Source organism: Caretta caretta, chromosome 20 (genome assembly GCF_965140235.1).
Source record: "Caretta caretta isolate rCarCar2 chromosome 20, rCarCar1.hap1, whole genome shotgun sequence".
NCBI classification, from domain to species: Eukaryota; Metazoa; Chordata; order Testudines; family Cheloniidae; genus Caretta; species Caretta caretta.
The window spans coordinates 22,096,014-22,119,581 of record NC_134225.1 but is presented as its reverse complement, the minus strand read 5'-3'; the positions used below and the strand labels follow the sequence as shown (position 1 = coordinate 22,119,581).

General features: G+C 55.5%; 1 protein-coding gene across 4 annotated transcripts in view; it reads left to right on the top strand.

Moving 5' to 3' along the window:
• Positions 1-23,002, top strand: part of RFX1 (regulatory factor X1) — a 52,254-nt gene extending 29,252 nt beyond the window's left edge. For all 4 annotated transcript variants that reach the window (XM_048832088.2, XM_048832089.2, XM_048832087.2 and 1 more), the window contains 14 exons: positions 2,390-2,484; positions 3,820-4,132; positions 6,828-7,009; positions 7,573-7,692; positions 7,983-8,098; positions 8,779-8,897; positions 11,565-11,674; positions 12,572-12,723; positions 13,380-13,477; positions 13,814-13,963; positions 15,017-15,225; positions 15,317-15,470; positions 16,778-16,823; positions 17,260-23,002. In XM_048832088.2, coding sequence (XP_048688045.1) covers positions 2,390-2,484; positions 3,820-4,132; positions 6,828-7,009; positions 7,573-7,692; positions 7,983-8,098; positions 8,779-8,897; positions 11,565-11,674; positions 12,572-12,723; positions 13,380-13,477; positions 13,814-13,963; positions 15,017-15,225; positions 15,317-15,470; positions 16,778-16,823; positions 17,260-17,426 — 2,031 coding nt within the window. In that variant the 3' untranslated portion in view covers positions 17,427-23,002. The remainder of the gene's footprint in view (positions 1-2,389; positions 2,485-3,819; positions 4,133-6,827; positions 7,010-7,572; positions 7,693-7,982; positions 8,099-8,778; positions 8,898-11,564; positions 11,675-12,571; positions 12,724-13,379; positions 13,478-13,813; positions 13,964-15,016; positions 15,226-15,316; positions 15,471-16,777; positions 16,824-17,259) is intronic.
• Positions 23,003-23,568: the final 566 nt, after the last annotated feature.

Genomic DNA, 23,568 nt, shown 5'->3' with positions numbered 1-23,568 from the left:
AGCAATGCTGCACAGAACCAGTGCTGCAAAAGCGAACAGTCTAATCTTCAAACTACAGGGTCATAAGGTGGCAAGCTCCTCAAACCCATCTCTGGCTAGCAGTCACCTTGTGGGCGTCTCCCTCCTCTCCTCACCCCACCCTCCGCCAAGTAACCAGTATGTGATCTAGTGGTTAGAGCTGGGGAGTCAGGACGCCTGGGTTCTGTTCCCAGATCATCCACTGGGTAAATTTAACCAAGACCCTGAACCTCACAGGTATTGAGGTTCCTAACTTCCATCAAAATCTATGAGAATTAGGTGCCTAAACACCTTTGAGTATACGGGCCCAAGTCACTTCACCTCTAGTGCCTCCCTTTTCCCATCTGTATAATGGGAATAATTTTCCTTACCTGCCGTTATTCAGCACAGTCAGGTCCTCAGATGGAAGATGCCACATAAATGCAGAGTACTGTTGTGGTACAAGGTGCTGCATTAAGTAGCAACTGGGTTTAACTCTGAGCAGGAGCTTCCCCCATGAGCAGGGAAGCAGTCGAACAGCTCGTGGTTGCAACGCAACCTCCGATTTCCTCAGTGTTTCTGTTTATCGTTTAGAGCGCAGGCAGTGAGTTCCCTGGTCCGGCTAGGAACGGTGAGCAGCAGCAGCCGCAGGCAGTGCAGCATCCTCTCTCCTTAGAGCGTAGTAGCGGGACGCATCCGCTGGCCAGCTGCTGTCTAGCCAGCCAAGAGCACAGGCTCCACTACCTCCACTCGCTAGAATCCACTTCGGAGCAGTGGGTGGAACTGGTCCGAATGCTTCCTCAGCACCTCCTCCTCCCGCAGCAAAAGGTGGTGATTGAGCAGCTGCCGTTCCTCTCCTCTCATCACGCCAGTCCCGACCAGAGAGTCAAGATTCAGAGAGTCCCTCAGGTGCTAGTGTTTGGGACAGCAGCTACAGCTCTTAAAGTAGGTCATGGAGAGGTTCCCCAGGGAGATCCAAGAATGGTTGCCTCCGCCCTCCCTGCTCCTTCCAGAGAGCAGAGCTGGAACCACCCAGCATCCCCATCCCGTTGCATTAGGACACCACGGACCACTTCCTTCTGCTGAAGCCAGTAACATTACACCAGGGATCCCCGTTTTGCCTTCATTCCTTACCCACCTAGGCCAGTCCCTGCCACGGGCACCGAAATTCTTGGACCTCTTGAAAGCAGATATTTGGTTTGTGTCTTGGATTTGAGTGAAATAGGAGCCCAGGAGCCGAGTTTTGGGGGAGGGAGATGCCTGGGAGACAAGGCTGGAACATGGGAGAACAAACAATTCTGATTCAATGCAGCAGATTTCACTGTAAGATACACGCGAGTCAGAATACTGAGCTCTTCCTTCAGAAACCCACGGGCAGGGCTACTTCTGGCTATTGCAGCTTCCATTTCATTCACCCCAATGTCCTGGCTAAGTGTCCGGACGGGCCATTTACATTCTGCTTCCCTGAAATCTGACTTGTAATTTCAGTTGGATGCAGCATTCCTTTTCACTTCCTACCATAAACTCTCGTGCAGTGCGGCTAGGCAGCTGTCAAACAGCTGCTGCACCCCGCCCCAGGGGGTGGGGCCCTTTAGTGGTGTAATGCCTGGGGATCCCTTTGTGATGGACGGGGTTGGACCAGTTTCAGATATTGTAATAGCTTGGATAGGAACCTCACAGGGTTTATAAAGGAAGGAGATTGCGTTGTTCAGAGTTGCTGGAAACCTGCAAGTGGGGGCGGGGGGAGAACAGTGTCAAGATACAAGCTGTAGCTTCCAAAAATAGGAGCTAGCTTCGAACAGTTGACTCAGCTCATTATCTAGCAGGAGCCCCAGGTTCCTGGAGGAAAAGTTCATTGCCCTTTAGAGAGACTGTGAGGGCTACTGGTTAGATCAGGGACCTGGGTGACAGGATTCCTGGGTTCGATCACTGACTTGCAGTGTAATAATTTGTATTTATTGTTCGTATTACCATAGCACCGAGGGTCAGGTCCCCACTCTTCGGAGCACTGTGCAGTATTTATTAGGTGTATTACGGTAATGCCCTGAAGCCTCAGTCATGGACTAGGCCCCCCAGTGTGCTGGGCACTGTACAAACACAGACCAAAAAAAAAAAAAAAAGAGAGAGAGACAGTCCCTGCCCTAAAGAGTTTCCAGTCTAAGTGTCATTTTCCCTCTCAAGTCAGTATTTAATAACCATCACCCCTCTGTGCCTCAGTTTCCCTAGGGGGCAAGGTGGGGAGGTAATAGTGACCCACTTTTGATGGGGTTGTGATGCTCAGTGGGTCCAGATGGCGTTGAGACCCTCAGAGGAAGCATGGAGAGCCGGGAAGGGGGACAGCCATGCCGAAGGACTCGGGCTGTTATGAATTTCTTTCCCCTGCTTCGTTCAGGTGCAGCAGCTGCAGCAGGTGCCCGTCCAGCATGTCTATCCCAACCAGGTGCAGTATGTGGAAGGGGGCGACGCCAGTTACACAGCGAGCACCATGTAAGTGACCCACGCCAAGCCACTGCTGCCCTTGCGCCTGGCTCATGGCTCGAGAGAGGCGAGCCCTCTGTTCACTGCCCCCTTTTCCTGGGGATTTTCGGTGCTGTTCAGCTGGCCTCCCACAATGTCAGCAGGGGCAGTTAAAGGGTGATGGCCTCCCCGCTTTGTTCTTTCCAGGCAAAGCTCCGGCTCTCTCAGAGCCAGACTTGGATGGGAGACCTCCAAGGAACAGGTAGGCCCTGCAATTGCTGTGCCTGCCCACCTTGGCTCTCCTGCACCCAGCGGGGCGGTAGGCAGGCAGCAGGCATTGCCCTGCCATGACTTGTCCTGCCCCCTGGGGCACATGCACTGAAAGCAGCCGCTTTGCTCCTGCTCACGCTGATCCCCCTGCTGAATCTGAGCCAGGAACAGTGGAAGAGGCGGCAGTTGGGGGCACACAATTGAGGGGCCCATTCTTGGCTCCAGGCTACCTCTCTCCCTGCAGCCGACTGGCTGTGGTTCTCCCTCCACATCCAGCCAACTGCCACTGGCATTCCTCTGCCCCCCAGCTGCCAGGCGTTCACCAAACAATCCTTTCACCAGCCACTCCAACGGCCCAGGCAACCTTCACTCTCTCCATCACTCACTTCCCCCAACACATACACCTCCTCTTCCCCATAGCTATCCAGGAACCTCTGTCACCACCTACCTGCCAAGTGGGCTCTCCCGCTACCTGCTTCTGGGCAACAGACTCCCCGCTCCTCTTTCCACTCACTCTTACTCCCACTGATCTAAGGGGAGGAGGGATCAGCTTGTACCTCCCCATCTTTTTCCGCTCCTTAAAGGGCTGTGGGGTGGAGAGAGAATGAATCAGAGACTCGAACTTGGCAGCTATAGTGCTGCAGGAAGTGGTGTCAATGTGGCACTAACAGGCGCTTCTCCACTGCTTTGCTGGGTGAGCTCTGTGTCTCAGTTTCCCCGTCTGAGAAATGGGGTTAACTATACTGCCCTCCTTTGTAAAGCACTTTGAGATCCGTGTATGGAAACCACTATATTATTATCATCATCTTTCTGGTGAAATGAAGAACTGAGGCCCTGTGCACATTAACCCTATCACCCCAGCCAAAGTCCAGCCTGGATAACTCTGTTCTGCCTCGCTAAATTCACCCTGCACTTTGTTGGATACAAGATTTCCTGCCGTAGACTGTTGTGGTATTAATCAGGTGCTGGGTTCCACCCCAGCGGTGGCTGCATTTCAGTGGCGGGTGAAAGGTGCTCTGTAAACGTGAAATGTCCATTTGCACAGCGGCCCCGGCACCAGCTCTACAGCTCTGCTAACCCTCCCTCTCGTTTCAGACGTTCCAGCACTTACCCATACACAGAGACCCCTCTCTATACGCAGAACACGGGAGCTAGTTATTACGAATCGCAAGCCACCCCGGCGCAGGTCACCACTCCTGCAACCTCCCAGACCGTGGCCAGCACTGGAGCCGTCCCTATGTACGTCTCTGGAGGGCAAATCATAGCCAATCCGAGCGGCGGAGGCGGTGGAGGAGGAGGAGGAGGAGGAGGCGGCGGCGGAACAGGAACCTACGTGATTCAGGGAGGATACATGTTAGGAAGCTCTAGTCAGTCTTACTCCCACACCACACGTGCCTCTCCAGCAACTGTAAGTCGCCAAGGCACCCGTGGGGCTGCTTCTCCTTTTCAGGCCACATAACTGGAAACCCCCCTTTGGGATACGTTTATCCTTCTCTGCTGTTTGCAAATGCGGAACCAGGCCTGAAGAATCGGGAGGCAGGGCCTGGCTGCATGGGAGTGGGGGGGGTCAACATGCATGGGCTAGAGAACGGCCCTGGCCTTTCTTTCTGCTGGGCTTAGCTCAGATCCATCCCAACTCACTAGCTCTGTGCTATGTCCCAGAATGCACTTCTGCTAGGGGCTGCGCCTCGACCGCACAGCCCTGCCCCACAGGTGGGGCGGGCGACGGGGCTGTTTAGTTCTGTCATGGCACAGTTTTGCAAAGATTTTTTAAAAAAAATATTTGCATTTTATAAATAAAACTTTGTAAAAGCATAAAACTAAACCAGGACTTACCTATACGCCTAGAGGGCTGTGACAGAGGGCAGGGCCGGGCCACTGGTTAGAATTGGGACTGGGAGTCTGTTGCCCCTGTGGAAGGAAATCCAATGGATAAGGGAACCAGGGGGACCTCTGTTCTGCCTCAGTTTCCCCTCCCCCCCCCCAGTCTGTTTAGATGGTAAGAGATTCCCTGCGCTGAAGAGTTTAGCCTTACCCGAGACACTATAAACCAGGATCCAAGCTGAGCATTACTATGGTAACAAGTAACAATACATGTTTAAGGTAGGTGTAATGGTGCTGACCTGCCTGGCAAGGGATCGGGAAGTTTAATGAACTGTTGTCTGTAAGTAGCTTTGAGGTCTTCGAATGAGACATGCTGTTGCTGGGCAAAGTGTAGGTAGGGTTATTGCTGGCTGGGAATTGTTTATCCTTGACAGCTCTGGAGTTTGAGATCTATCATTAATATTTATTAGGTATATTATGGTAGCATATAGGGGCCCCAGTCGGGCTCCAGGATCCCATTGTGTCGGGCACTATATAAGCAGAACAAAAAGATGACCCCTACCCAAAGATTTTCCAGTCTAAGAGCTCTGGGAAGGACAGGTTGTACACGCTCCTTACCTCAGTTATTTGGAGCAGCTGACATATTGAATCAAAGCACTTCGATTTTTTTAAAATCCTGTTTGCATGTTTAAAGCAACAGAGACAGATTTTGATGCAAATCACACAAGTGTAAACCAGAATAACGCCACTGGGACAGAGGCGGATCTCGGGTACTAGTGTAAAACCAGAGTAGGTCCTTTGTTAAACCAGTGTGACCTCATTCTTATACCAGAGAATCCAAACCACAGCGTCTTCTTTACATAGTTATGGGTCAAACCTGCACTCCTGACTCCCATGGAATTGCTGTGGTATAGCTTATAGCAGAACTTGGCTTGTTTTGTCACTATACTTCCATTATTCCAAATATTTGCAGTCAGCTGCGCATAGTAACAGGACATCCACATTTGGGCTTTTAGTTTGGACACTGTCATGTTAAATTTGGCAACAAATACTTTGTATAAATCAATTCTGACCGAACCCAGGACCAGCAGAAATCCAATGGAAACATTTAAAGCAACAAAACAAATAAACCACAGCATTTACCACTCAAATATTGCAGCCTTGTGCTAGCATAGGAGAGCCAGAAAGTGAAAGGGACTAGAAACAACCATGAAACTGACTAGTCTGTTTTCACTATCCAAGCCCACATCAGTTCAGAACCCTGAACTAGTGCAGACAGGGAAAAGTGAATTAGATTTTTAAAATACTTCGTCAGGTTTAATCCTTTCAAAGGGGGGTCAAAAAAGGGTGAGTTTTAACCCTTCTAGAACTGGAGGACGGTCTGTCATTAAGATGCCTCGTTGGGAGTCAAGACTCTGCGGTTCTAGTCCCAGCTGTGCCCTGACATGCTGTGTGTGACTTTGGACACAACAGCAACCTGTGACACAGGTCGGGGAGCAGGGGGCTGGATTGTTAAACTTTGGGCCTGCAAAGTACTTTGGAATTCCTGGATGGAAGGGGCTGGAGAAGCGTACAATAATTCTCACAACTAACACCCAGTTCTTACCTAGCAATTGGTGCCATAGAGCTCAAGGCACTTTATAAAAGAAAGTCAGTATAATTTTTTTTTTACAGATGGGGAAACTGAGGCACGGAGCATCAGGGACTTGCCCAAGATCACCCAGCAGGCCAGTGGCAAATGTGTACGCCCAGCTAAAGGGGAGAACCCTGGTCTCCTGAGTCCCAGTCTAGTACTCTATCCCCTCAGCCACATTGCCTTTGTTGGGGCCTGTTAGTACCATATGACCCAGTCCTACAAACACTGACTGCCGGCCATAATGCTTAGGACTGTGCTTTAAGACAGTGGAATGTCTCCTGGTAGCGAGTGTGTGCAGGACATGGCCCCCAGACAGGGGGATTGGTTGCTTTAATAGTACATTTGACTTGTGCCCCTTTAAACCCATGTGTAGGCACCTAAAATGGCCATTTATGTTCCCACAGTCAGCTCAAGCCCACAAGGCCTGGCCTAGGCTGGCCTGGCCTGGCAGTGCCCGTGGCTGACAACTAGGCCAGTGCTGGTAATGCTGATGAGGGTGATGGTGACACCTGTATGGCAGCAGTGCAGGAGACGGTGGGGTCAGTGTGGGAGATCCGAGGGGCAAGGTCTGTGCCAGCGGGCGTCTGGTGGACACAGTGGCTGGCCCCGAAGAAGCCCTGTAACCACTGCTGTTTCTTTGAAGGTTCAGTGGCTGCTGGAGAACTACGAGACGGCCGAGGGCGTGAGCCTGCCGCGCAGCACCCTCTACTGCCATTACCTGCTGCACTGCCAGGAGCAGAAACTGGAGCCAGTAAACGCAGCGTCTTTCGGCAAACTGATCCGATCCGTCTTCATGGGACTCCGCACCCGCAGGCTTGGCACACGGTAAAGGCAGCTGCTGGGAGCATTAACCCTTTACAACCCACTATGCCCTGGTTAACAGTCACCGGTAGCAAGAAGGGAACTTCAGGCTCCGTTCCTGCAAGGTGCTGGTGGCCTCCTCACTCCCTGAGATCCGGGCAAATGGAGGGTGCTCAGCAAAAACACAGGATTAGACCCGTCATGATGAAGGTCTCTCCTGGCCCTAGTATAGGCCTGCTGCTCTGTTTCCCGTTCACCTATGAGTATGCTGCCACCAGCCCCAGCTGGGCTCCTGCACCTGCTAAGAACTGCAGAAACCTGCTTTGCCTGTGAACTGGAAACACAGACGCCCGATTCCCATTCTCCCAGCATCCCACTCAGAGCGGAAGGGCCGGATTCTGATCTCTGCAATGCTGGCATGAATCCTGAGTAAACTCCACTGGAGTTGATGGGATTGGGCTGGGGTAAGGGAAAGCAGAATCTGGCCCAAGGATTTGATGCAGAATAGTGTTTCCTCCTCGATACCAGACACTCGATGGTGGGTTTGTGTTTCCCCGGAGCTCTTACATATCCTGATTTCCTTTCAGAGGGAACTCCAAGTACCACTACTACGGCCTCCGCATTAAAGCCAACTCGCCACTGCTACGCCTGATGGAGGATCAGCAGCACCTGGCCATGAGGCAGCAGCCCTTCTCCCAGAAGCAAAGGTAGGAGGCAATATGGTGTAGAGCCCCTCGAGTACCCATGTATGCTCCTGTGCACCCAGCTGGAGCAGTCCTGTCTGGATCCACCATCAGTCACTGGTGACTACAGACACAGAGGGCGGCTGCTCTGTCTGAAGTGCCTGGATGGGAAATCCCGTGACACCTTTCCGTGCCCATGGGATCTCATGGCACAAGCACTCATACAACGACCTTCCCAGGTGCCACGTTTCCCGGCCTCATCCGCAGGCCCGCAGCTCTGTCAGCACCTGACCTTTGGCTCCTCCGCTTTTCAGACTCAAGCCCATTCAGAAGATGGAGGGGATGACCAACGGGGCAGCGGTGGGCCAGCAGCCGGGCTCTGGGCTGTCTGACATCAGTGCTCAAGTGCAGCAGTATCAGCAGTTCCTGGGTGAGAACTGGCGGTAGAGGACGGGGAGGGGGCTGGGACAGGAATTCATTCGGTCGATGGAAGGCAAGAGAGCGTAGTTTCCTATCCTGCTCTCTCTGCCGGGGAGGGAGCTGGGACCGGTCAGCGCTTAGAGGCTGATGCTCATGAGACAGTTGTATCAGACTCGGTGGGGTCCTCACAATGGAGCGGCTGCATTGCCAGCGGGGCACTTAGCGCACCCTGATGAATTAGAGATCAGTTCTGTTCACGTCCTAAATTTCAACCCAGGGGACTGAGGGGAACACGGAGTTCCAGGGCATGAGGATCAGCAAAGGGGCCGTTTGCCTCTAGCTCGCGAAATCACATCTGGGACCGGCCAGTAGTGGTCAAATCATTGCTATCCCATGAGGGCATGAAATGGCCCATTCATGTGCGTCTCCATCACAGAGATCACCACCGCCGCTTTCACAAATGACGTGTGGTTGGCAGCATCAGCAAAGAGGCCAGGGACTGAATGGGCCCCAGAGTCCAAACTCCTCTCTCAGACCAGGAAAGCTGGAGATACTGAGCTAAACCCTGGTGGCCGTACCTAGGCAAAGACCCATTGAAACCAACGGACGTTAAACTTAATAAGGCCCTCAAAGGCAGTCATGTTATTGTTCTGTCCTCACATTGGCTTGATGTCATCTTCCTCCCCATAGATGCGTCACGGACCCTCTCCGAGTTCTCTGAGATAGACCTACAAGGGAAACCTCTGCCCGACGGCATTGGGGCAGAGGATGTGAAGGCCTTCCAGCAGCTCTATCGAGAGCATTGTGAGGTATGGGGCCACCTGCAGAATGGGGCAATCTCCCCTGGGAAGCACTGGCAACAGGGCATGGACCTTCTCGCCTCATGGCGACTGGTTTAAATCCAGCACAGGCTGGTAGGGACAGACCTTGTTCCCATTGGGTGGCCTGCATGAAATTTTTCCATCAGACTTGTTTTTCAATGGAAAATTGGAGGGGGAGTGTCTACTTTGTGTAGGAAACTAAGCACCCAAAAAACCAACCTTACATCCTGTAGCAGGGCGGGACACACCCCTGCGGCACCTCCTGCTGGTCATCCAGGGAATTAGCATTTCCAGCCTCCAGAGCACCCTCTACAGGCTGGTGTCCCGCTTGCCGCTGGGCCAGAGTCCCTCCTGGACCCCAGTACCCCTTTCAGGCCAGGGTGCTGCCCCCTGGCAGTACCCCCACAGATCTGGGTCTTCCCTTCCCAGGGAGCCCCCACCCTCTATCCCCACCTCACCTCAGTCTTTAGCCACTGCCAGTCATCAACTAGCCCCCGTTCCCTAGGGCAGACTGCAGTGTAAGTGCCACTCATGACCAGCAAGGGGGATTTGGACCTGCTGCTTCTGCCTACCCTTGGGTTGCCCTCTGCAACCCCAGTACCTTTCTTTTGCCTTTAACAAGGCCTGCAGCCTCGGGGGTTTCCAGGCCAAAGCTCCCCAGCTCCTCTGGCCTTCTCCCAGCCCTACTCCAGTCTTAGTACCCTGCTTAGCTCCTAGCAGCCAGGCCCATCTCCCTCCACAGCATGAGAGAGAGAGTATGTTTGCTCCTGGCCCACTGCCCTCTTATAAGGGCCAGCTGGGCCCTGATTGGTGCGTGGCCGTATCTGTGGCTGGTTCCCCAATCAGCTACGGCTTGCTGCTTTTCCTAGCAGCAGCCCTCTCACCGCCTCAGCCCTCTCCCAGGGCTGATTTCAAGCCCTTCAGGGCAGCAGCGGGTGGCCACCCCGCTACACATCCCTTTGCCACTGCAGTCCCTCATGTTCCCATTCTCCTCTGTGGGCTGTGCTTCCATGTTGTACTACATTTCCCATGATGCACCTTTGTCTCTCCTTTCCAGAGAGATGATTGTGCATATTGAGTTTCCCTGGCCATGGTACATCATGGGACATGTTGTCTACGTTGGGGAGCCTGGCTCATACGGGACATAAGGCAACTGTTCTCCTCTATGGGCTGGACTCACCAGTATTTTCCATGATGCACCACCTCCTCCAAAAGGTGAGTCTGTAATACACCATGGGAGATGTAGCCCGACACGAGAGCCCGGCCTATAGAGGACAACGGGAACGTGAAGGTGCTGAACTACAGCTCCCACAAGGCCCTTCAGCAGTATTTCCATATCAAAACTTCCAGGTTTTTGGTCAAAATATTTAAATTTTCGGGTGAGGAAAAAAAAATCAAAATTTTCCACTAAAAATGTAGACTTTTTTTTTTTGCTTTCATCAGTGCTTCTTGCCTCAGTTTCCCCTCCTGGATCCCTGAATAGCTCACCCAGTCCACGTCCTTTTGAAACATTCCCCTTCTGGAGCAGGATCCAGTTTATTTAGGCCATACAGACATTGGTCTTCCAGGCCCAACCCCAGATCAGAGTTTCTCTCCTTGAATCAGGAGTCCCCCCGCCCTCCTTCCCAGAGCTGTGTTCTGGTCAAACAGTCCCTTAATTCCCTGCAGGAACCAGTCTCGATCCCTGTCACACTCACCTGCAACTGTTTCCTCAGACAAGCTGCAGTTTCCCCAGCTTCTCAAGAAGCTTAGTCTGTATAGCTTAACAAAGAGACGGGGAAGGGGTGACCTGATCACAGTCTGTAAGTACCTCCCTGGGGAGCAGAGGTTGGATAATAGAGGGCTCGTCAGCCCAAGGTCGAATACAATCCAATGGCTGGAGGTTGAAGCTAGACAAATGCAGAGTGGGAATAAGGTGCACACTTAACAGTTGGAACGACTTACCCAGGGCTGTAGTGGATTCTCTGTTGCTGACAAGTTTTAAACCAAGCAGGGGTGTTTATCTAACAGATCTGCTCTGGGAATTTTCTTCAGGGAAGTTCTCTGGCCTGAGTTACACCGGTGGTCAGACCAGATGATCCCAGTGGTCCCTTTAGGTCTTGAAATCCATTGATTCTTCTGCCTAGCTGGAGTTCTAAGATCTCCCTCAGACCTTACATCCCTAGGCCTGGCCTGAGTTAGTCACATGATCTTCCAGTCACATGACCAAAATCATTCTCCCACCTGGGAACCCGTGAGCTGATCTGTCACAGGTGGGGCTGAGGCTCCGTTTCCCCTTAACGGGCGAGCCACCCCATGACCATCCTCCTTCAGGGAGATAGTGGTACCGTTCTGCCCCTTTAAAATTCCTCCAGCCCTGCGGGGTGACTTCCACTGAGCTCCTATACAAGTCTAGCTGCTCCTGTCCAGTAGCACGGGGGATTTTAAAGGGCCAGGGCAGTGTTAATACAGATGGATGATTGGCCCCATTGTGTGAGGTTCCCGCTGGTCTTCTTCATCTCAGGCCCTGACATGCAGCTGCTCCTCCTGGGGTGCGCCCTGAAGGGAACATCTTAGGAGGACCAGGGCAGAAGACTGGGGACAAGGGATCACTCACCTCATAGCTACTGACCCATGGCCTACACCAGCGCTGACCCTCCAGCTCCTTCTCCTCAGGCCATCGTGGACGTGATGATAAACCTGCAGTTCACTCTGGTGGAGACCTTATGGAAGACCTTCTGGAGGTACAACTTGAATCAGCCCAGTGAAGCCACCCCCATAGCAGTGTGAGTACCCGCGAACCGTGCCTCTCTTCCCTGCCATGGCAGCAGGGGCTGGGGTGAGCTGGCCCTCGCTGGGGCACTGCCCCAGCCCCTCTGCAGTGGTTGGCCCTTGGTCTTTGCAGAATTAAAGATTCAGTTCAGGAAAAAGTTGGTTTCTACCCCTTTAATGGTGTATGTGGCAGGGGCTGGGAGGAGGGAGACTGCATGAGTCTGCAGCTAGCACCTGGGAGAGGTGTGAACCACTCCATTCAGCACCCCTGGAGATAGCTGAACCCCTGGATGACTGCTTATCATCATCGTGTTAACTCCTTCCCTGCTGAGCATTTCGGCAAAACCAGCTAGCTAATGCGGTTGAGCCGGTGCTGTGGAATTAGGGACAGCTCTTTGCAGTCAAGAGATGCTGGGGTGGGAAAGAAGAAAGAGGCCAGTCAGACCCTCTCCATCACCCAAAACCCCCTCCCCAATTTCTCTACTTCCAACCGCTAAATACTCCTGCTTCCCTGAGTGCAGCTGAGCGTTGTCCAGAATAATTCCTAGCTTGTGCGCAGAACCTTTAATTGGTAGACCTCAAAGCTCTTTTCAAGGGAGGGCGGTATCATTCGCCCCATGTTACAGATGGGGAAACTGAGGCACAAGGGTGGCAGTGACTTGCCCAAGAGCATTTAGCAGGCCAATGGTAGAGCTAGGAATAGAACCCTGAACCCCAGTCCAGTGCACGAACCACTAGGCCGACAGAGCTGCTCCGTAGAGTTTCTAGACTGCTGCCCAACCTAGAAGGCCTGACTGTAGGACCTAGTTCTAGCGTGGTACAAAGCACACGGGGCCTCGGCTGTCGTGTTTCTGGGGTGAACTGGTACGTGGCTCTTATATGCACTAACTGGGGCAAACGTGTCTGTCTAGTCACGATGAAGCAGAGAAGCGTCTCCCAAAGAACTGCCTGGTGATACTGTCCAAATACGAACCTGTCCTGAAATGGACAAAGGACTGTGACAACATGCTGTACCAGGGGCTGGTGGAGATCCTCATCCCCGACGTTCTCCGGCCCATTCCCAGTAAGTGCAGCAGCACCACAGGGCTGCGTCAGAGCGGCCTGGCCTGGCTCCTTGCGCTGAGCCCGCAGGGCTGCGTCAGAGCGGCCTGGCCTGGCTCCTTGCGCTGAGCCCGCAGGGCTGTGTCAGAGCAGCCTGGCCTGGCTCCTTGCGCTGAGCCCACGGGGCTGTGGGCTTGGACACTGGTCCCAGGGTCACCACACTAGAGTTGTGATGGCACCTGCACAACACAGCTGATCCTGCCCCCTCCTATGTAGGACGTCTTCCCATCTGTAGATCTCAAAGCACTGTACAAAGGAAGTTAGTGTCATCATCTTCATTTAACAGATGGGGAAACTGAGGCACCGAGTGGGGTGGCCACTTGCCCAGGGTCACCCATAGGCCAGTAACAGAGCCAGGAATTGAACCCAGGTCTCCTGAGGCCAAGGCCTAGGCCTAGGCCTGTGCTCTATCCTCTAAGGCACACTGCCTCACCTGGTCAGGTTTCGTGCTCCAGGCCCAGCTGCTGTCCCCTAGGGTTAGATTTCGAAGCCACAGTGGGCCGGGTGGATGCTGGGATCTTCCCAGTGCCACACCAGGGAAAGGGCTCCTCCTCCTAGCTCTGAGCAGCTGACCAGTCAGCGGCTGTGTGAGCGTCTCACTGCCCCTCTCTATCCCAGGTGCCTTGACGCAAGCGATCCGAAATTTCGCAAAGAGTTTGGAAAGCTGGTTAACCAACGCAATGATGAATATTCCTGAAGAGATGGTCCGAGTGAAGGTGAGATGTGGGAGGGGCGTGGGGGGGAGTTGGCTGGGACCCAGACCTCAGCAGTGTGACTCCTGAGCAGTGCCAGGCTCTGATCTCTGGCAGCGCCAGGCTCTGGTCTCTAGTCTCTGTGATCCTTGGACTGCATTGTAGCGTGGTCTGTGGCTCTGTGCCCCTTGGACAATGCTGGGCAGTGATTTCTGGCTCTTGGTCGGTATCAGATCCAGCTCTCAGCCCCAGCTACCCTAAGGCAGTGCCCAACCGTGGGCATGCTGTCTGTTCTGTAGCTAGGCCGTGTGTGTGGAACCTGCCCATGCTCTGGGGGTTTGAACCCTGTCTGTCCCCCAGGTGGCAGCAGCAAGTGCCTTTGCCCAGACTCTGCGTCGATACACCTCCCTGAACCACCTCGCCCAGGCCGCCCGGGCCGTATTACAGAATACAGCCCAGATCAACCAGATGCTGAGCGACCTCAATCGGGTGGACTTTGCAAACGTCCAGGTAACAGAATCCCTCCTCCCCTGGCCAGTTGCACTAGGAGCCATTTTTTGGTGCTTGCCTGTCTGCCCCCAGCACTGTGCAGGCAGGAACCCCCTGGGCTGGGTAAGAGCTGCCGACCCACCTGCCAGCATAGCACAGAGGGAGCTGAGTGAAGTGAGCTGGGCCTTCGGCTTCTCTCATCCCCTGCAGTGGGTACAGCTGGTAGGTGATCCCCAGGAGACTGGCCCAGACTCTCTGTGCCCATGAAGCCTGGAGTCATGCTGAGTGCCCTGGGGGACTGACCAGTAACACAGCAGCCGACCCAGAACACACTGTCTCCAGAACCCTTTGGCACCAGCCTCTTATCCCAATGCCATGGTAACGGGGCAGCATGGTCTAGTGGTTAGAGCAGGGGACGGGGGTTTAGGTCCTCTGAATTCTAGGCCCAGCTCCATCCCGGGGCCCTGGGCCTGTCACCTCTCTGCACCCTCTGGAAAATGCGGATAAGGACACTTTGCTGCCTAAGCAACAGGTTGTGAATCCTAATGATCTAGACCCAAATTCTCTGAAGCTGCCTCTGCTGCTGGATGCCAAATTTGAGTCACCTCTGGTCTGCTGGTTAGAGGTGCCAAACGCCAGCCATTCTCATTGGGGTGGGGGGGCCGCAGGTGCCCGGGGCACCCCTGACAGAGGCTGGCTTATTGCACGCCCCAGGGGCTCCTTCCATTCCTCCCTGTGCGCCACCCTCCCATTGGGTCTGCTAAGCTGAGGCCAGGGACTCCCTGTGTCCCTCTTCCAGTTCCCCCCAGCTCCCGAGGGTTCTGCCCATTGGCAGTGGAACATTCCTGGGGACTCCGAACTCCCGGTGTTCCAGGCAAATGGAGCTGGCCCCTCAGGGCCTCGCAAGCAGCGATAACTTCCTGGAGGTCACAGTGTGGACGGGGCTGAGCTCACGGGGCTGGAGCCACATTTGGGATGTGACTTCTCCAGTGCCCAGCCCTGGCCCTATCCCTCGGCCGCGTTGCTCCCCTCTCTGAAGGTGCTGATGTCCCTGTCGTTCCCCCCCGCCCACAGGAGCAGGCCTCGTGGGTGTGCCGCTGTGAGGACCGCGTGGTGCAGCGCCTGGAGCAGGATTTCAAGCTGACCCTGCAGCAGCAGAATTCCCTGGAGCAGTGGGCGGTGTGGCTGGACGGGGTGGTCACCCAGGTCCTCAAGCCCCACCAGGGCAGCTCCAGCTTCCCCAAGGCTGCCAAGCTTTTCCTCCTCAAGTGGTCCTTCTACAGGTACATTCCTGCCCTCTCCTGCTCCCAGTCTGGGACTGGATGATTGATCGAGAGGGAGGGGTAACCCCAGAGCCGGGCTCTCTTTCCACAGCTCCATGGTAATCCGGGATCTGACCCTGAGGAGTGCTGCCAGCTTTGGCTCCTTCCATCTCATCCGGCTCCTCTATGACGAGTACATGTACTACCTGATAGAGCACCGAGTGGCCCAGGCCAAGGGAGAGACCCCCATCGCTGTCATGGGAGAGGTGGGTGCTGCTCCGTCAATGCTTCACGGGGAGATCTCCGAGCAGGGGGCTCTGTAATCCAGCAGACAAGGCAGAACCAGACCCCCATGGCTGGGAGCCAAAGATGGACAAATTCAGACTGGAAAGAAGGGGCAAATTTTTAACCGGGAGGGGAATTAACCATTGGACCAGCTGCCTTGGCACCCAGTGGAGTGTCCATCACTTGCCCTCTTTCAGTCGGCACGGGCTGTCTTTTGGAAACATCGCTGTAGCTTAGCTCAGCAGGATCCCAGGGCAGGGCTGTGGTACCGGAGGTCAGAATGGTCCTTTCTGGCTGTCAGATCTATTCATCCCATCCCCCCAGAACCCAAGGATCAGGTCAAACTTGACATGAGAAAGGGCTGGAGAATTTCATCCTGGCTGGGAATGCTGCTGCAGTGCAGGTGCAGAGAGGGCTAAGGCGACTGGAAACATCTGGGTTCAGGAAGGAATTCCACCCCGTAGAGCATTAGGTCAGCTGCTCTGTGGGGTGGCGGGGGCCTTCCTCTGAGGCACTAGTATACCCTGCCTTTCCACACTAAGAACTAGATGGGCCAAATCAAGTGAAGCTGAGATGGGGACACCAGGCGAGATGGGTCGTGGCTCCGATCCAGTGCAGCGGGGAGGCGGGGTTACCAGGCGAGATGGCTCTGATCCAGAGCAGCGGGGAGGTGGGGTTACCAGGCGAGATGGGTCGTGGCTCCGATCCAGTGCAGCGGGGAGGCGGGGTTACCAGGCGAGATGGCTCCGATCCAGTGCAGCAGGGAGGCGGGGTTACCAGGCGAGATGGGTCGTGGCTCCGATCCAGTGCAGCGGGGAGGCGGGGTTACCAGGTGAGATGGGTCGTGGCTCCGATCCAGTGCAGCGGGGAGGCGGGGTTACCAGGTGAGATGGGTCGTGGCTCCGATCCAGTGCAGCGGGGAGGCGGGGTTACCAGGCGAGAGGGGTTGTTGCTCCGATCCAGTGCAGCGGGGAGGCGGGGTTACCAGGCGAGATGGCTCTGATCCAGTGCAGCGGGGAGGCGGGGTTACCAGGCGAGAGAGGCCCTAGCTCTGATCCAGTGCAGCGGGTAGGGCTGATGCCCTGGACTAGACTATCTTGTACAGGAAATGTGTTTCTCTGAAGTCCTGGTGCCCCCTTGTCAGAGGTGTCCATTGCAATGGAGGGGAGAGGGAGGGGATGCTGGTCCCCCCAACCCATGTGCTATTGTCTCGCTCTGTGGTGGAGAGGGGTTTAAGCGCCAGCAGGGCAGGGGGCTCTGAGTGCTCATCCTTGTTTGTCTTTTCCAGTTTGCTAACCTGACGAGCTCCTTGAATTCGCTGGACCCAGACAAAGGTAACTGCCCACCTGCCACGTCTCTCTGCGAATGGGGCCATTGCCTTTAAGCTGCCAAGAGCCACAGTTCCCGGCGGTCCAGCTCGCTCGGTCCAGCAGCAGACGCCACCAGGGCCCTGAACCAAAAAATTCAACCCCCGCATATCAAGTCCCCTCCAGCCCTGCCGCAGAGGGGCTTCAGAGGAGACGCGGGCTCCTTCTTGGAGCCAGGAGCCCAGCTCCCCATCACATTAATGCATGGGTCCATGTGGAGATCTGCCACAGCCATGGGACAATGGAATAGTTAGGAGGGACTGTCCTGATTGGTCAGGACCGGGAGAGGGGGTGTGGCCATGAGGGGTAAGGCCAGGACCACAGAAATCCAGGGTTTAGGGCACAGACGGTCCAGCGCCCAGATACTCAGCACCCTCTCTCGTTCCTGATCTCTTTGACTCAGACGAGGAGGAGGAGGAAGAGGAGGAGAGCGACGACGAGATGCAGCAGGAGATTTCCCTCAACTCCAATGACTCCACCAGCCTGACAGCCGAGCCTCTGGAACCTCCCTCCAAGCTCTCACGGACGGACTCCAGGGGGATCTTTGTGCAAGCCCTGCCTTCCAGCTAGAGGCCAGAGAGACGCCTGCGTGGGCCTGGAGTCAGAACCACACAGCCAGAGCCGAGTCCTGTGTCCCAGTTCCTCCCGGCTGCTGCCTAGCGATAAAGATGAGCTATTTCTTGTCTCCAAGTGGTATGCAAAGCGCTTTCATTTCCAACCCCTGCCCCCAGCCGAGCTCCGGGCTAGGCCCCGCTCCCTGTCACGGGTGCTTTGTGGGCTGCAGAAGGCTTGTGCAGTGAGGGCACCCATTAGGAGGGAGGCGAAGTAAGATGCCATTTAACACCACTTCCGCCCCTCGCCCCTGCTCTGACCCCACAGGCCGGTTGGCTCCTGCAGGGCTGCTCTCCTGCCATGTGGGGCAGCAGCTCCCTCCCCAGCCAGGCACACGGCTGCTAGGCTCCAGCTTCGCTGCTTTTTACTTTCCCAGATCTGGCAGAGCATCCTGGAACTTCTTAACCCATCCAGCCGCAGGCGCCCCTCACCTGCCAGCCCCTATTAGCTGTCAGAGCCGTGTTCCAGCGGGCCAGTTCACTTGGATTCTCACCCAGGCAGTGATTGGACCAGCCCCCTGTCTGCATGGGTCCAGGCTGTCCGCGCGGGCCAGTCCCTTTTGAACCATCCCCGTGGGAAGGCACCAAGCCAAGCACAGAGTCCTCCCACCAGCAAACCCCTTGCACAGCCAGTCTGGCTCCCAGCTGGTCCAGTCACGGCTTCCCCCGGCCAGGGAAAATAGGGACTGGGTGCGGCTAGGTATGGCTCAGCGAGAGCAGGGGTAGCGTCCTTTAAAGGCTTTTCCTGGGCCCAGCAGGGACGAGAGCTGCACAATCAAAAGGACGTGTCCCCTCGTTTTTTAGTGGCTAAGGGACTAGTGCAGGGGAGCCCCCAGCAGGGCTTGTGGGGCTGGCCACGCTAGCCCCTGGCTGAGAGCAGAGGTCATTTATAAATGACTCCCATTGGCAAAGGCAGCATGGCCAGCTCTGTGTCATCAGAGTGCTCAGCTCCAGCTCCAGGGCCCAGCCCCTTTGCTACCTGCACTGCTCAGCGCTGCCCTCTCTCACCTGTCGGCCTGCCTGCACAGGGCTGAAATCAGGGGTCCGGGTCAGCTCCAGCCTGCTCTGTGTGGCCTCAGGGGTCGCTCGCCATACAGGGGACATGCAGCAGAACCCACGTGCCTTAGGGAACATGCATTTGTTGTGCCATTCGCATCAGCTGCCGGAGCATCCTCAGGCTGCCGGAGAAGCCCCGGCCAGGAGGCTCCTTAGAGAACAGGCTGGGGCAGGGGAGATGGACGGGGGCTAAGTGGATATTTCTCCTCTTGGCCGCAGTGGTGGATTACATCACAGAACCAGCGGAACTGGCAAAGCCATGGCCAGAAGACCAGCGGCCCCTTAGTAGGCCCCAACCTGGCTGAGGTGGGCAAGAGCATGAGCCATGGCAAAGCTGCCCTGGCGCGATCATGTCGGGATCACTGAGTCTGTCACTGCCTCCTGGGGAGTTGGCTCTGGGGGGTTACATACCCCCTCCCCCCATCTGCACAATCCCTCCCAGCTTCGTTTTCCTCTCCGCTAAACAGTGGTACAGTCGCTTGGAATCTCCTTCCCCCTCCCGCACATCACGCTGCCGGTTGGTCCTGCGGGTTCCAGGAACCGGGTGGGTGGGAGGGGGGGACAACGTCCTTTCCCCCGGCCTATTTCATTCATTCCTGGTCTTGGATCTCTTCTCTCTCGTGTATTTTCTTCCCTCTTGGGATCTCAGACCTCAACATTCCCATCCTTACACAGAAGCTGTTTTCCCAGCATCCCTGCTTAAATCCTCCCTGGTCGACCCAGTGAGCTCTGGCTGCTCGTGCTAAGGGGTGTCCAAGATCCAGTGTCTTTGCAACCAGCAGCCCCGTCTGGGGCTCCTGCTCTTTGTCTTCCCAGCCGGCAGGCAGGACCTGGAGGAATACGAGTCTCCCGAGAGCAGAGCTGTTTCACGGGCAGTTCTTCACTCACAGCACCTCTGGCTACTTGCGATGGTTACACTGCAGCTTCGTCTGCAGTGTAGCCCTAGAGCTTGTGCCCTGCCTGCTCTCTGCCCACAGTCCTAGCTCTTCACCCCACGAAGTGGCCAGTGGTCACGAGACCTGGAGACCTTCTTCCCCAGGAATCCCCTGGCAAGTCCAGCTGCTGCCAAAGCTCCAGCTCTCCCTCCAGGCCTGCATGTGACAGGCAGGGCCGTGCGATGGCTGGCTCCAGGGAGTGGCTGCTTGGCCACATGGCACGCAGCCTCCCAGCTCTGCCCTGTATGCCAGTCTGTGTTGTGGGCCATGTTGCCCCTACTGCTAGTGTTCTTTGCACCTGGCACTGCCTTACCAGCTGCACCCCTGCTTGGCGCTGCTGGGCTGGCAGCTGGTGCATCGCAGCTCCGTACACTTGGCCAGTGTACTTGGTTATACTGGGAGCCTCTTACATACTGGGGACCTCTTAGCCTCCTCCACAGCACCCCCTTGCGCACCGTCCTGGACGGACGCTCTGATCTTCGGTCAAGCAGCCGACCCGGCCTTTCCTATTCCCCTTTCTGCTGCGGCCCGCGAAGTCCCAGGGACAGACCTAGGATACCAGGCCAAGCAAACTGCTCCCACGGGGGCAGCCTACCCTGCTGACAGCAAGCCACAGGGACAGCTGGAGCATCGATCTCTGCTCTGGATGTAGGATAAGGGGCTTAGGCATGAGCCGGGCTGTAAAGGGAGGGGTTCTGAGCAGCAGCATTGCAGGACCCGGGGGCAGTTTAAAATGCCTGAATCCCCACACTGGGGGCTTCCTGGCAATCGTATTCAGCCCCAGATCTTGACCTACCCCCTGAAATCTCCCCCCAAGATCGTAAGGTGACCTCTGACCTCGTCTCCATAGAAAAGACTCAGGCGGCTGGAGGGTCTGAATAAGAGACTGGTCCCTGCCCTTGAGACATACTGTGGGTTCAGAGCTCATCAGGCAGACAGCTGGCCAGCTCTGCCGCTCTCTGGCATTTCTGAATCAGCTGGGGCCATGGATTCCCGCAGATCCAGCCCCCGTGGGCAGGGCTCATCCTGGCAACGTGTCAGGTTCGCAGGAGCCGCAGGGAGAGCGAGCGTCTCAAGCAGCAGGTGCACCAGTGAGCCCCTGGTGCTCCCCTTGTTCATTCCCACATGGGGTAAGAAATTGGGTCTCCGCTAACCTCCCTCAAGGGCAGGGCATTTCTACTTGGAGGTCCAGGAGAGCTGTGGAAGGCTGGGGCCTCCCGCAGTGACCCACAGCCCCTGGCAGGGACCCTCCCCGCCAGCCACCACCCCAGCAATGCCAGGGCAGACAGGGCAAAGAACGGGAATGAATCCGGACAAGGCATCAGCAAGGTCTCAGCCGGTTAGGGTGGAGCGAGGCTATGGCAGGGGGCAGCGCCCTAGCAATCAGCTGGCCCGGGATGGTGGGTGGGGAAGCAGCATTTTCCCCTTGGCAGTTCTCCCGGGGATGGGGGGCTTCAGCAGCCTGGGGAGGCTACACTATGTCCCTTGCTTTCCCCCAGCCAGTCAGAGTGAGGGGTCATGTTCTGGCTGGGGTTTTGGGGATTGGAATAAGGAAAGTTTCCCTCCACCACCACCACCCTCCGCTCTTCTCACCCTGCTCCCTCATGGCTCGTCAGGAGTCCAACCCTCCAAGCCATCTCCTGGGAGTGCACAGAGCAGAGTGCCCCCTGCTGTCCCATCTTGCCTAGTTAGCTAGCTGAATGCAGCCAGCTTTGAATTTCCCTGGACTCCGCTTGCAGCCGGTTCTCTGCCCTTTTCCAGGTACCTGGCTTTGTGTTCCCCTGTGTTGCTGTTTTAATTGGCATGGCAAGGCAGGATGGCTCCTTTTGCCTGGGTAACAGGAACCCACTCGTTGTCCAAGTGCAATTCCAGCTGGGTGCTGCACTGCTTTCGACAAGGGCTCTTCCATAGGAGAGTCTCCGCCTCGAAAGGACCTGCACCCGGGCCCAAGCAGACACAGTGCCCAGCACCTTCCCCGCCTGCAGGAGTTGCTGGCTACTGAGCATGCTCAGTGTCTCCAAGGCGGGGCCCTACCCAGATGCCAAATCCCCCCCCTTCACAGAATAGTGTTGAAACCCCCGCAGGTGATTTGCTGAGAACTGACCCAGGCTGTAGCTCCCAGTCCTGCAGGGCTAGGGCAGGGGACGTGGAGAGAATGAGGATAACTGAGCTCAACACCCCTTCTTCTGGCCACCAGCCCAGCCTCACTTAGATCCCAACCACTTGCCATGATGCCAGGCCACCGCCGGCGCGTCTCACAGCAAAGGGTCCTTGCCGCTTGTCTGGGTCTTCTACAGCTTCCCCCTCAGCTAGCAAAATGTCCTCACGTTTCCCAATGCAAACCCTGCAAGAGGGGACTCGCCCCTCCCACTGAGAAAACGGCTAACGTCAACACAGAGTTCTCATGCCCACCTGGGACGCTGACTGCCACCTGCCAGAGCTCAGAGCCACTGCGAGCTTTAGACCAGCCCGGGGCAAGGAAGACATATTTCACACCCCCACAGGAGCTAGAGCATCATAGCCACCGCGGGAGAAACATCCACCAGCTCTGGCGGCCCTGGTCCAGCAGCCGGAAGGGAGGCAGCAGCCACCAAAAACGTCAAGAAATAGGTAGTTTGACTTTTGTTTGCTTCCAGCCAAAGCGTAGGACAATACGAGGGCAGCTGTGCCCCACCCCCTTCGCAGTTTAGTTCCCACCTGGCTTTGGCTTTAGGAACACTCGAGGCCTGTCCAGTCATGTTGCAATTCAGACTTGTGGCATGAGCCCTCTGCTAAAAGCTACCTGCCCTCCCCCTCCTGCGCTGCACCCCCACAGAGCAGGACGGCCAGAGACACGATCTTGCCTTTCTTTTGAGCTGCTGCCTTATAAAAATACCCTCTCCCACAGGTAGCTTCCGGGCTGGCTGGGAGACAATTGAGCCCCAGGTCAGTCAGTGGGCAGGTCTGTGATCTTGCTTATCCCCTGGCTTTGCTCTGAGAGAACAGATCAAAATTCTCCCTGGCGTCCCTCCTCTACGCTAGTAACCAAGAGCCCATCAGTCAGTCAATCAGTCTCGGCTCCTCTCCAGAAACCAAGCTCTACTCTACCGGGTTGTAATTGAATATTAGATATTCTAGTTTTAAAGAGGAAAAGAAATCTGTGCTTTTGTATGTAATGACTAATCCTTACTCTATAAACCACTTAAATATTGTGAGATTGGTGAAGCTATAAATTACTTGATATTTTTGGGTTTTTTCCAACCATCATGGCCTTATTTGTTCACTTTTTCCAGTGGTTTAAACCTGTGAGATAGATGTTTATTGCAAAAATCTACATATTGTATAAAATATATATTTTGTGTCAATCTTCTGTGCAGCAGCCGCAGGCGTGGACTGCGCTGCAGCCTTCACGTGGAGTGTGAAGAGCTTTTGTAGGTGTCCCGGCCCAGGAGATGGGCAGTGCCTGTGATCGGATGATGTAGACGTGTGTAGTCTAGAGTGCAAACGCTGTTTTCTACCTTTTGTAGTTCTTTCTTAAGAGAAATAAATTCAGCCGTGTTCTTTGCCTCCGGTGCCACTTGGTTATTGGCAGCGGGAGCCGTTTGCCTGGACCGCGCTCAGGAAGCTTCCAGCTGTGCTGCGGGTGAATGCATCTCGCTCATCCGGGAGAGCACGGCCTAGTCCCATGGTGCTCAGCACACCTGGAAGGTCGCTCCACACCATCCTCCATGTACAGACACACCTGCTAGATGAGTGTGGTACTTTTCAAAACACATCTGAGGTACTCGTATAGCCCCCATCACTGCAGTATCTCTAAGGTATTTATCCTCTCAGCTCCTCTGCGTGCAGGGCTATTCTCTCCATTGTACAGAGGGAAACTGAGGCACAGAGACCAAGTGACTGGCCCACGGCCACACAAGGTATTAAGTCCCAGGCTAGCACCCAAACCACCTGACCACTGGAATTAGTGGCAGGGGGTTTAAATCCCTGGACTACTCTGAAAAGCTCAGCTGACATGACTCCACTCAGGTCTGTGGTGGAGCTGGGAAGTGACCCCAGAGCTGCGCGACAGGTGCACTCCAGGGCCAGGTGCACTCCAGGGCCAGGCACCCTCCCCTGCGCCCGCAGCAG